Below are 14,573 nucleotides of genomic sequence, written 5' to 3' on the forward strand. Positions count from 1 at the left end.
TTTCCCTCCAAGGAAAGTGTTATGTCGCAAGTATAGAGCACTTTTACTCAATATAAAACATTCGGCTCTTAATACAGTGGTAAGTTCTCGAAGAGATTTAATGCTCCTTAGAGATGCTTTTTCTCGTCGTTCGTATGATCCATGTTTAGGTAGAATTACAATTGCCTCTAATAGACGAGGTTGCCTTTCTTCAATTCTGGTTCTTGCAGAAGCATCTTTCATTTTTAATGCCTTCTTTAACTCGGAATATTCTTCGCAAAGTTCAGCTAATTTATTTCTTTTGTTCTTTCTACATTTTTGTTGGCGTCTTTCATTAATACTGGAAAGTGTCATTGAAATTACTGTTTGATTTAGTCTAGAGCAAGAATATGGCCGAACGAAAATATATGCTATATTACTTCAGAAATCAAAATATTTCAGTTCGTTGTGCACTGACGCATAATTATTGCAGTTCGGTAATGTTACAAATATTGACGACACACAATACACATTACACTGTCGAGAGAGGTTAATGCGCATATATTTAATAATAATGAGAGCGCGTTTATGTGAAAAATGTATTTACGCGAATAAAGCAAACTAGCTACGTTATCGACATTGGCTAAAGGTGACTTAGTGTTAATATTTAAAATTTAAAATATAAAAATAAAATTACGTTGAGTTTGCGAAAAAATGCATGCATAATAAAATTCTTACGTCAAATGCTTTTTGATACCCTACCCTCCCCTAGGTCACAAATTGTCACGTATCCTAGACCGCCTCCCACCCTCAGCGTGTTACATAATTTATGGATGGCTCCAAAGCTCTAGTAGATTTATTATTGATGTCCGAGTCAATATGTCAATTATGATTTTCCAAAGTTTTTATAATCTTTTTTGCATTTAATAATTTTATTTTTGTAAAATATATTTTAGTTGACGTAATTAATTCATTTAAACAACTTCTATATTTTTTATATTTATTTGCTACTTCTACTAAGTAGTTTTAAATAAGGTGCATCTTAAGATAATCCTTATGGTTTATAGAGTTTAAGAGATCTTTTTTGAGAAAATTTATGACATTTTTTTTCAAACTGTTCTATTGTAAGAAGTTGTAAAAGTTTTATCTTTGTGGTATTTTTTTGTTTTTTTTTTTTAATTTCTGGTCAGTTATTGCTGTTTGATTTACAAAAGACTTATAAGACTTATTTGATTTTAAATATTTACCGTTAGAAAAATAAATGAACTAATATTATAGACGAAGAACTTTTTACTTTCTCTCATAGATTTATCAATGTATAAAAAATTTGAACTTGGTGATCTATAAGCTGTTATTCCATATGTGTAGTCTTTATTAAGTTTTAAAAGATATATTTTTTTCTATTATTTGAAAATTCTCAAAATCTTTTTCAAATTTTCAAGCTTAAAACTTAGTAGGACAATAAATTCTATATTTATTTATTTCTCTTCTAACAAGCAATTGCCCAATTTACAACAATATAAAACATTTTACAAGAGAAAAAAAAAACTTATCTACACTACACATTGCACAAAAATCATAATGATACCTGATAAAAACCTTAAAAATAGATAGGGTACAATATGACTTAAATACTTTCACATTACAGAATAAATTCATAGAAAATTGACTTTCAACATTTTTAAAAATTCTATTCTATTAGTAAAACAATCCTAGTGATCCAAGTACTGGTTAGCAAGTTTGCCTGCCCTGGTAACAAAGGAATTATTTTCATAATTGGTTGGGTGGGATGAAATATGGAATGAGGGTGTCTGACGGGTCAGCCTATAAGGAATATGTAGACCAATTTTACCGAGTATATCTAGGCAGCAAGATTCAGAATAAAGAATCTCATAGAAAACGGACAGGTCATGATGTTTACGAACGGCTTGGAGAGTATGGATATTAAGTTCAGACGCAACCTCAAGATAGATTATAAGAAGTGAAACAAGTAAATGTATCTTAAAAATTTGTGCTGAACCTGTTTAATTATCTAAATGTGATTGTTATAATGAGGTGACCAAATGCATGAACCATACTCTAGGTGAGGACGATCGAGTGTAAAGTAAAGAAGCTTAATAGAAGCAATATCCTGGAAATCTCTGGTGCACCTCTTAATAACAATCAGCATTTGCCTACCCTATAATACAGTTATTGTGACATGAAGAGAAAAATTCAACTGGGAGTTCAAAGTTATATCAAGGTCTTTACACTAGATAACACTCCCAGAAGAGTGCCATTAATAGTATTAACATGATTAAGCTGTCCTGTATTACGAAGTATGGAATGAAATTTAATGGTATTCAAGACCATAGTAATAGCGGTGCACCAACCAGCGAGCCTATTTAAGTCAAGCTGAAGTTTAAGGCAATCATCTAAATTTAAGGCCGTACGATAAATCTTAAGGCCATACTCTCCCTACAGTTAGATAAGTAGCTTTTCAGCTACCTATATAGGGGACTGGCAAGGCTGTACTTGCGTAACAAAATTTGGATGATTGACGCGGTCAAAAGCCTTACTAAAGTCTGTATACACTGCATGTATATGATAGCCCTCCTTAAAATACTGGATAACAAAGTCAGTAAAAGTGAGAATATTCAACTCAGTAGACCGCCATGACATAAAACCAAATTGTCTGTCATTAATTACAACACCAAGATGACCCACCAAAAAACCACTAACAATCCTCTCAAAAAATACACCTGTATTTAGGGATAAATTAAATATTATCAACAAAGGTCTTGAGATAATAAATCTGCAATGCTTTAAGAAGGCAACCCATCGGGGCCAGGACCCTTGCAAGCATCCAATGTACTCAGCTGAGAATAAATATCTAATATGCTAAACTTAGAAATATTCAAATTATTTGTAACTTGACCGTAACTTACCGTTAACTTTTACATCTTGACCGTAGAACCGAAAAAGCACGATAATTGGCATGCAATTGTAAGTTCAAAAATCTCTTGTATGCCCCTTTCTTTGCAACTATTAACTGTTTTAACTCTGATTGGACCAATAAGGGGAAATACGAAATCCAAAATGGCATCCCAGTCGACCGAGTGAAAGTCCCTTTAGGAACCACAGCCAGTCAGTTCACTTGAATTTCTGTTAAGACCACACTCGACACAACAGTACACTGGAGGGTGATAATCGTCTGTTAGAAGTAATGCAATATCTGCCATGGAAACATTTGAGGAAGGTGCCAATACCAAATCCAGAATTGAGTATTGAATTGAGAATTGAGTCCAGTATCATTTGAAATATGGTTGACCTAAAATAAATTATAAAGGGCACAAAGGCCAGGCACTATCTGGACAGAATCGAGTGACTTCACCCTGTGATGCTGAGGCCAGAGGAACAGCACTTGATCTGAGCTCCTCATCCAACCAACGGCAGTGAGGTAGATTAAAATCACCCACAACCAACAATTGACAATGAGGGAGTCCGCCCACCAGTCCCTCTAAATCGTCCACAAAAATAACATATTTGTTAGAGTGGCTTCTGGACGGAAAATATAAAGTAGCCACTAATAGCTGATGGCTTCCTGAGCTCACACAGACAAACAGTGCCTCAATTTTCTCACTTGATGACAAAACCCGACTGGTTACACTCTTATACACTACAATCAGCACTCCCTCACTACAAGAACATTAGCTAGTAAAAGCCGATCTATCCTTTCGGTATGCAGTATAATCTTATAATTGGAATTCTTTATCAAAGTACTCACTGGTTAACCAGGTCTCATTTAAGACAATTATATAATATTGGGAGTTATAGGATATATTCTGGTGCAACAGGTCAAGTTTGGTTTGTAAACAGCTCACCTCGTCTAAATTGTGTATGCAGATATTGTTAATTTTACCTGCCTATTAAAAAATCTTGGCGTGTTCTTTTAATTGTTCGACGTATGGACCTTGCTCGCTTACAGCTTTTTGTAAGAAATTTATCTCAAACGTGATCTTGGCTAACATTTTTTAGCCTCATTTTTGAACTTTTTGTTACCATCTCTTTTAAGGTAACTAATTATCTAAAAAAGAAATTGCCTGCAATGTACAAATTGTTTCGCTATTTATGTAGGAGGGTTAAGACGAAGAGCGTCCACGAAGGTACAAGAGTACCTTAGTCTGGTTAATAAATTTAAAGAAACAACCGTTGCATTAACTAAGTCTACTTTTGTTATCCATCTTCAAAAAAACTTATAGTTTTTCAATTTCTAAAAAACTGTCAGTTATTCACCAATGGCTTAAAAGTAGAATACAAATTAATCACTTACACACACCCTCTTCTAATAGTAAAAAGCTAGACCCTCTTGAAAAGACAGAAAATCATTAAAGCCAAAAAGAGCTTCATTTAAACATGGGTAACTGATGTTCTCAACTTCGAACTAGGACGCACCGTTAATAATCTCACTAAAGCTCATGTTTATTTTTTTTTAACTCCAAAATTAAATATCATAAGGTCTCGATAGCGCAACGCTACGACCTTGCCTACAATAAGCAGATATAGAGACTATTGGTTTAAATCACATGACAGATTTTTATTTTATATTTAATTTTAATGTTTATGATTAATTTTTTATAAAAAGTAAGTAATTGTGGTTAGCGATTTTACTACATGCAGATAATGTGTGTGAAATGTTCTTCGACGATTCAGGTAATGTTTTTAATTTTTAAGTTACACCTTGCAGTAGTAAGATGGATGTTATGATTTATGTCTGATGATGCTTAATTCATTAAGCAAAACATGTCACCTCTATTTTAATTAATCTTTAACTCTCTATTATATAAGTGAGAAGGAGACTGTACGTTTTTCCTTTTTGTTTTAAGTTATATTAAGGTCTTTGTGGGCAAAAAAGACGAAATTTTTCAGATGCCTATAAGATATTATTATTATTATTATTATTATTATTATTATTATTGTTATATATCTTATAACAGTTTTATAAATTTTAATATATTACAAAATTTCTGAATATTTTTTTAGGGTTCTTTTGTTGGTGCTTTCGCTTCAAGCAATCTTGGTGATGTTTCTCCCAACCTAAACGGCCCAATTTGTGTAAATAGTGGCCAACCATGTGACTATATTCACAGTACCTGTAACGGAGATAATAAGTACTGTATTGCCTCTGGACCCGGCAATAACATGTACGAAAGCGCCGAGATTATTGCAAATAGGCTATTCGAAAATGCGGAGGTAAGTTATGGAGTCATTGAAAAAGGCTTTTCGACTTTCGTTTTTATTTGTGAAAAAAACGTTTTGACAGGTCCTCTATAACATTTTTTTAAGTAATTTAATATAAAATCTAATTTGGAAATATACCCACGACACGGGATGTCAATTTTCTGGATTTCTTTGTCCGTTTAAAAGGATCGAATTTGTTATTAAGGGGAATTTTCCTTTTCACGCTATACGTCTTTGATGTAGTATTGAGTTCCTTTTTAGATTTGAAATAGGCTTGAGACGACAAAGGACTAATTATGTTTTGGGAAAATTTGGTATGGTTTTCCGCTCTTTCTATTTGAAAACCTGTGTTACCTATTATTATAATTAATTATTGAGTTGAGCTTTTGTTGATTTAGTTAAACTGCAAATCAACAGTTATCATTTTTATTATTGGACTATTTGAGGAATATCCCATTTCGCGCACACAAATTTGAAATAATGTTAAACCTCATATTTATATGCCTTTCTTGGCTTAAAAATCATCCAAGCAACATTTGCAAGATATTCATAATAAAATCGCAGTTCTAATTCTGCTTTTTTTATAGATAGGAATAATTACATCTTTTCTAAAGGCTTTTAAAAGGCTTTTTTTTAAAGGTGTTTTATGATTAGTGAAACAAACTTAGAGGGGTTGTAGAGGGCCCCAAAATAAGTAAGTTTGCACCGCAAACCCCTTTCCGAAATTTATTAGATTTTGAGATACAGGGTGACCGAGTAAAAAGTAGTCAAATAAAAACTATTAAAAGAATTAATATATATTTTTTAAAGAATTTGATATCAGTAGACATTTATAAAAGTCAAAAACCAAAAAAAATTATTGCAATTTCTTTTCTAATAATGAATACCTACAGTAATATTATTATACGGAAGAAACTAAAAATTTAAATTTTAGCAAGAAATAAATTTCGAACAATGGATTTGATTTTTTTATGCAAAAACGGTACATCGGAGAGAATAAAGCTAAGACAAAATTTACTCTAAATTAAATGAGGATTTTAAAAATATTTTTTATTTGAAGAAAATACAGTGGCGTACTAATTTTTTTTTAAAGTTACTATCCGGCATAGAGCCCAGTGGTAGAATAAATAATTTAATTCTGTATTAGAAAATAGTCCTAAATGCAAAGGGATATATTACATAGGCTTGCTTATTTTAAAGCCCTCTACCTCCCCATCAAGTTTGTCCCACCAATTATAAAACATCCTGTCTATATCATACCCAGGATTTCCAGCTGAGGAGGCAAAGGACAGGTGAATGTCAACATGCATGAGCATGGTAAAGTGTAATTAAATTATTATTGTTTCCACATTTTTTTCATTTGTTAATAATTCCAAGTATTTTTAAGGCATTTGTAGTAAACCAATCAACAATGTCCATCAAACAACAATTTTTTATGAAGCAGCACACCTAGATCCTTAGCCACTCTTTTACGTCTGAACACTGATAGCTTAAATTTAAATTCGAAATCAGCTTGTGGATCAATGTGGTTGTAACCTAGATTTATATAAACATTTAAATCAGCAGAATACAACAAATAATTAGAACTTTTAAAACTTATACATATGCCATTTATATAAATAATAAATAGCAAAGGCCCGAGATTGCTTCCTTAAGGTACATAAACAGAATTCAAGCAAAGTCAGGGCCAAACAACAAAAAAAAACATCGAAATCAGAGAGTTTTTCACAGGCAAAGAATCATCAATTTTATCGAAAGCCTTACCGAATTAAGTATAAACAAAATCTATTTAGACTAGATTGCCGATGATATCCAGAAGGTACTGTGAATAAGAAATTAGATTTGTATCAAGGGATCTGCCAGGAAAAAGTCATGTTGTATAAGAGATAATACATTTTTGAGTAGAGAAAAAATATTCTTATCGAATATTTTTTTCAAGAACTTTTGCAAATGTATATAGGTTGGATATGGATCTATAATTCTTTATATAGATTTTGTCACACCATTTTAAAATAGCTATATATATCTCGGGTATATAGCTTTGTTCTAGACCGATGGAAATGAACCAAGCTCAAGCGATTAATTAAATATTGAAAAGAGGATGCGCTTTTTTTTTCAAATATATGCGGTATACCCTTAGTCTTCACTCCTTTTTGGTGGCATCCTGAAATTGCAATCGACTAAGTTTAGCAATATCACAAATGAAAGATGGCGGCCTTTATTTGATTTGGATAGAAATATTTCATAAGTACTAAGTACCTAGCAAATTCATTACACTTTCATTATCCGCGACAAGATTGCTTTCATAAAATATCCCGGATGGAATTCCTATGCTATTCCTATTAAGCCTTACAAAACGTCAAGATTGCTTACAATCACAAGACTTAAATTTGAATCAATGAATTTGATGAAATTGAATAACGATTTTTTTGTACGGTTGATTGATGACATATTTGCTATAATCATTGCAATACATGATCGCTATATTGGTACAATATGTGGCTATATGGTTATATGGCTTTAATATATAGGGTAATTTTCAACCTATGCGCAATAGCTTGGGAAACAAAGGCTAAAGACCAATAATAATTAATAATGAAAAAAAAATTTTGCAAAATATCTTTGGTTTCTGAAATAAAGTCAAACAATGTCAATAAAACGACGAAATTATTTTCTTTATTAATAAATGACAGTAAGCAAGTCATGATCTTTTTCGATCATTATTTTCACATAAACAAAATAAAATCCTGAAAAAAATGGCGCACATTTTCACAAACAAACTTATCGGCATGGTTTTGGTTCACGGAAAAACGCATCAGAATGCAGTAGCATTATCTTTATGTCCAAAGAGTTCCTCGAAGATATCACCCAAGATATGCATGTTTCTTGCTTGTTATTGAGCTGAGTAGAGAAACTGGCAATTTCCGGCCGCGGCCTGGCCAAGATGGAGGAGCTATTAGCTCTAGGCATATTCTAAATATGGAGGAGAATATTTTAGAAGTTATCTAACAGAAGTTAACAAACTTGATTCTATTTTATCCCAGTTGTCCCTACACTCTAAGGTTATATTGGCTGGTGACTTTAATATCAACTACACTGATGAAACCTTGCCACGTACTTCTCTTTTAAGTATTTTAAATTCTTACGACTTGAAAATGCACGTTCTTTCTCCCACACGAATAACTTCTTCATCTGCAACTACAATTGACTATTTCTGTACAAATTTTGATGACGTTTTATGCACAGTACTCCCATCTGGTATTTCCCACCATGAAGCTATTCTTGCTAAAATGCCATATAATACTGTATCATCTTCATCTCATTATATGGGAAGAATTTTCAGCAGGAGAAATTTCAATGCTTTTTCTGCTGCTACAGCTTCGGTAAATTGGAATGCACTTGAAACGGCTTCTGACCCACTTACTTTATTTTTTCAAGTTCTGTGTGATAAGATCAATCAGTGCTTTCCTAAAATGAGGCTTAAAACTAAGAAACGAAAACCATGGGTTACAAGAGGTCTTAGAATTTCTGCTAAAAACCTCCGTTTTTTGACTAAATTTTGCAAATATACCACAAATGAAAATATCCTTGTATATCATCAGAAATACCGTAGTCTGTACAGAAAGACAATTAAAGCAGCAAAATCTAATTATTATAGGGATCGCTTAAATATGTCATCAAATAGGCAAAGAGAGTGTTGGTCGATTATTAATGATTTTAGACATTGCCATAGAAAAGTATCGGAACCGGAGTTAAGACCTGACATTTTAAACGACTATTATTGTGATATACCTAATATCTTGCTCAAGGGCATTCGTAGTAACATTGATCCCTTACACTATCTTCAACAAGTGTCGGTTGAGCATTTATTTTTCTTTCATCCTGTCGAACTTACCGAAGTAAAAAATGAAATCAAACGCCTAAAAAACCATAAATCATCTGGAGCTGATGGGATATCTTCGAGGTTGTTACTCTTTTTGCCTGATTCAGCCTTAAATGCTTTAGTTTCTGCCATAAACAATTCTTTACATAACGGCATTTTTCCTTCATGTTTAAAAGAGGCAGTGGTTATCCCTCTTCATAAGGGTGGAGATTTGGATCAGCCTTGTAATTTCCGTCCCATTTCTATTTTGTCTACCCTCTCTAAGATAGTTGAAAAACTTGCAAAAAGCAGAATTTTGTCCTTTTTACATCATAATGGCATTTTGTCTGCGAATCAGTTTGGATTTCAAGCCGGTAAAGGGACTCATGATGCTGTTTTTAGCTTTTTGGAGAGCGTCTATGTGTCCTTGAATTCTGGAGAGTCATCGGCGGCAGTGTTTTGTGATCTATCCAAAGCATTTGACTGTGTGGATCATGGAATACTGTTATCTAAACTCGATAAATATGGTTTTAGAGGCGTAGCATTGCGATGGCTTGAGTCCTATCTATCAAATCGTACTCAGAAGGTTTCAGTGTCTGGGCGTTCCCCAGGGTTCAGTGTTGGGACCACTGTTATTTTTACTGTATGTGGATGACTTGAGTTCATTGAAACTGCAGGGCAAGGTGGTTCAGTTTGCTGATGATACCACCATACTATGGAGCCATAAAAATTCTGACTATATTAAGACTTGTATCCTTGAAGACCTTCAGATTTTATCAGGGTGGTGTGCTTCCAACAGGCTCGTGTTTAACGTAAGAAAGACGTCTATTATGGGGTTTAAGTGCGATGTTCAGGGTCTGATGTTTGACGAAAATTCCCTCTTGCAGAATAAAGAGTGCTGCAAGTTCCTAGGAATTACCATTGATGGTCGGCTTCGGTTTGAAGATCATATTTTACATTTAGCTGGGAAATTATCTTCTGGATGTTTCGCAGTAAGAATGGCAAAACAAGAGCTGGGAGGGGTGGTTGCACGTTCAGTGTACTTTTCACTTATTGAATCTCATATTCGGTATGGCTTGCCTTTTTGGGGTTTAACCAATAAGGGGCTACTTAACATTATCTTTGTTATTCAAAAAAAAGCAGTTAGATACCTGTGTTCTGCTAAGTTAAGAGATTCTTGCAAACCCCTCTTCATTTCTGAAAAAATCCTAACTCTTTTTTCACTTTTTATCTTAGAAACAGCTGCTCTTATTCACAAAATTCCCAAACTACCCTCTGACACTGGCCATTTGACTCGTCGTGTAAATGATGTTCCCCTACCTATTCCTACGTCTTCCCTTACCAAAAACTCATTAATTTACATAAGTAAAAAAATTTACAATCGTGTTCCTCTGTGTGTTAGACATATATCGGATGTTAAGAAATTTAAAAGAGAATTAAAGTCGCTTTTATTGGTTAAGGCATATTATAACCTGGATGACTTTTTTAATGATAGGTTTTAACCTTGGACATGTTGGAAAGTTTTCTTTTTTTCCTTTTTTCTTCTCTAGTTTTGTCAACAAGTTTACCTTTATTTAGTAATTGATTGTTTTATTTAGTTATCTTTAATTTAAGTATGTTCAAAAAGTTTTGTCTTCTTGTGTTTAATTTTGTTCATTGTTTTGTCAATTTTTGAAATTGTATTTGTGTTTTGTTTTTTTAGCTTGTAGGATGCTTGTACACAAGATTATTCTTACGTAATATAGCACATTTTCTTTCTTTCTTTCTTTCTATCAAAGAACAAGCTGGAATTAACACTAGGACCATTGCAGCACGATTTGGAATTTCGCAATCGACATATTGGCAAGTTCTAAGGCACGAGTTTATCAACCCGTTTCATATGTAGAGGGTACAAGCCCTACTTCCAAGAGATTTGCCGCTTCGAATACACTTTTGTGAGTGGTTCTTATATTACCAGTAGTTAAACCCAAACTTTACTAAGAATACTTTAGTTACGGATAAGGCAAATTTTACGCACAATGGAAATATCAACTTTCATAACACTCATTACTGGGCTTTGGAAAATCCTCATAATGCACGGAGAATACACTTTCAACAACGTTTTCCTGTAAATATCGTGGCTCAAATTGTGAACGGATTGCTTATTGGGCTTTTCATTCTGGAAAATCAGTTGACTGGTGCTCGGTATTTAGAATTTTTGCGCAACAATTTACCGGTGCTCTTTGAAAATGTGAGTCTCAATGCTAGGCCCAACATGTGGTTTCTTCATAATGGTGCTCCAGCACATTTTTTACGAGCAGGGCGACAATACTTAGATTGTGTGTTTTTCGGACGATGAATAAGGTGTGATGGTCTAGTTGGGTGGCTTGCTCGCCTAATTTTAATCTATTATATTATATTAATATTATCCATTGTGGGGTCATATGAAAACAATGGCGTATTTAATCGAAGTTGACACTAAGCGAGAATTTCGACATCGCATAAACACTGCCGGTGACGCAATTCGCCTAAAACCTACAATCGCCTTCAAAGATCAACGCGGCTTACAAGTATAGCACGTATATTTTGCTCTTACTAAAAATCTGCTCAGTTTTCAAGTTAAACATTGGAAAAATATCAATTTTTTTGCACCATTCAATAGTGTGAAGATTTGAAATTTGCAAAGAAATGTTGGTATTTCTATAACATATTACTATAAAAAGAAAGACAAAATCTGTAAGTTATTATTGTTTTCATTATCACCGCAAACAAGCAGCCATTGTTTTTTGATGGCGGGGATATGTGCAAACTGCAAACTACCTACAGCCGGCGCTCGATCCACAGCACGCATTCAGTGTGATATCTGCAAGGTGGACCTGCATGTCGCGTGTAAAGGTCTCTCTGCGGATGACCACTCGCGTCTTACGCGCATTAAAATCAAAACACTGAAAATCCTTTGCAACGGCTGTAATGAAAACTTTGATTAACTGACCGCTATGAGGGAGTCTATCGTGGCATTAAAAGTGGAGCTTTTAGACAAAATCGATATACTGAACGCTAAAATCAGCAATCTTGAGACTCAAACGGGGACTTGAAGTGCTGGTTTGGAGCCAAAAACGTTGGAAGAAGTTACCGCCGAAGTAGTTGATAGAATAAATAGATCTAAAGACGTCTTGGTTAAAGGGATTCCAGAATCCTTTGGTGACGACACAACTCGTTAACAAAAGGATACTACGAAGGTCATGAAAATATTAACTATCATAGATGAGCACGAACCAGCTCAAATTTCTGTTTTGAGATTGGGCCAAGTATAAAATGTAACGGAGGACGCCCTCGCTACATTAAAGTTAGCTTTACTGATGCTAGCATGGTAAAGAAAATGTTACGTCACAAAAATAAACTCCTGGTAGATGACCTTACCTGCTCTATCAAAATATTAGATCACAAAATCAAAAATCAACTTAACTATTGAACCCAATTAGGTGAAGAACTTGAACGTAAAAATGCTAGTCGTGAAGATAACCTTACCATCAAGTTCATAAAAGGGGTACCAGAAATTGTGTCTGTTGATACAAACAACGATTAGATACAACTTTTCTTCAATGGAAAATCTTACTATAATCTTACTATAACGGAAATACCTGAAATAAAATAAAATATAAACAAAAATATATACCTGAAATAATACAAACCTGAGGCAGTTTATTAGCTAAATACAACGAGTTTGTCTACAAAATTCAACTAGTAAACCCAAACCTTACTTTTATAACCGAAACATGGCTTTCAAATAAAATACCTGACTCCTTAGTCGACCTACCCGGGTATACTATATTTAAAACAGATAGAACAAATAAACCTGGGGGCGGAGTTTGCGCCTATGTTAGCAATCAAATTTTAATTGATTTTTATTTACAATAGTTACCTGATGTTATGATTGATATATGTACTGTTATTTCTTCCGAGAACATAGACAATTTAATATTAAAAATAACAAGCAAATATATTTTGTATTTATCGGCCCCCCACAAATGATACCAGTTGGGAAAACAACAAAAAGCTTTTTGAAAAGATGCAAGACTTATCAAGGACATGTGAAAATTTAGTAATAGTAGGTGACTTTAATTTTCCTGGTTAAAAATGGCCGTTTACGTCATTTCCTGAACTATACAATTCTGAAACCTATTTTAGCGACTTAATATTAAATAGTAATCTGTACCAACGCATCACTAAACCAACCAGATACAGACAAAACCAAGAACATCGACCCTCGACTTATCACTAACAAACGAAAAATCTCTTGTTTGCAATATTAAATTCTAGGACCCTATTGGAAAATTACATCATAATGTAGTCAATGCAGAACTTCAATTTTCTACAAAATCCTACAATGGAAAACTGAGCACTAGTCAAAATAAATACTTGGTGAGGAATTTCGAACATGTCTGTAACGATTTAGGAAAGTTGGACTTGGACCAAATGTTTATATCCTGTGAATCCTCATCTGAAATGTGGTCAGTTTTTAATAATATTCTTTGCGACTTAATTACTTTGAATTCTCAAGAAAAACCAATGCGACAGAAAGCAAAGAAACCTTGGATAAATAAAAATCTTTTTAACATGGTTAAACGCAAGAATATAAGGGTTTAAGAAATGACACTGACCTGACGAATTATCGTAGTTTTTTGAAAATGATTACAAAGTTAATCAAAAAATTCTGGCCAAAATTTTGAAATTAATTTAGCAAACGACAAAAGCCCCAACAAACTATTTAAATATATTCGCTCCTCAATTAAATCAGGGGTGTCAATACCGTTACTAAAAAAGGGCAACAAATGTGTGAAAATGACATGTAAATCGCGAAACAGTTGGCGAGAACTTTTGAACAGGCATTCACTAAAGAGCCTAAATAAGATGTATTACTCCAAACTGTCTTCGTATCTTAAACTCAATAGCAACAATAAATATAAATGAGGAAAAAACTAAACAAAAAATTCAAAAATTAAAAAACGATTCGTCTGCAGGTTTGTACAAATTACCGGCAATTATTCTAAAAAAATGCAGTGAGGTGATAGCTGCGCTGCACCTCTTGCAAAAGTAATGAAATACTCAATGATCAAAAACTCTGTACCCGAACAGAGGAAAGTCGCATCGGTCACCTCAATTTTTAAAAAAGGCGACAAGTTATCAGTATGCAACTATAGGCCGATAAGCCTAGTATCGATTGTTTGTAAAATTATGGAGTCCATTATTCGAGATGAAGTGCAAACATCCTTTACTGAAAATTATGTAATACCCAATATCTAACACGGATTTATAAGGGGTCGCTCTACGATTATTAACCTGCTTTAATGCCTTAACCAGTGGATATCTGTTTTAGACAAAAAACAAGCAATAGATGTCCTCTACCTCGACTTGCTAAGGTATTTGATAAAGTTCCCTTGAAACGATTGTTACATAAGCTAGAACATCCCGGCATTAGAGGAGAATTGGATTGGAGACTTTTTAAAAACAGAAAGTTAAGTGTGAGAGTATGTCAAAATTCTATGCAGTATCC

At 33.7% G+C, this 14,573-nt stretch overlaps 1 protein-coding gene across 3 annotated transcripts in view; it reads left to right on the plus strand.

Annotated features, from left to right (window-relative positions):
- Positions 1-14,573, plus strand: part of LOC126734603 (neutral ceramidase) — a 294,220-nt gene that overhangs the window by 107,091 nt on the left and 172,556 nt on the right. For all 3 annotated transcript variants that reach the window (XM_050438295.1, XM_050438294.1, XM_050438296.1), the window contains exon 7: positions 4,981-5,190. In XM_050438295.1, coding sequence (XP_050294252.1) covers positions 4,981-5,190 — 210 coding nt within the window. The remainder of the gene's footprint in view (positions 1-4,980; positions 5,191-14,573) is intronic.

This window comes from Anthonomus grandis, chromosome 3 (assembly GCF_022605725.1).
Source record: "Anthonomus grandis grandis chromosome 3, icAntGran1.3, whole genome shotgun sequence".
NCBI classification, from domain to species: domain Eukaryota; kingdom Metazoa; phylum Arthropoda; class Insecta; order Coleoptera; family Curculionidae; genus Anthonomus; species Anthonomus grandis.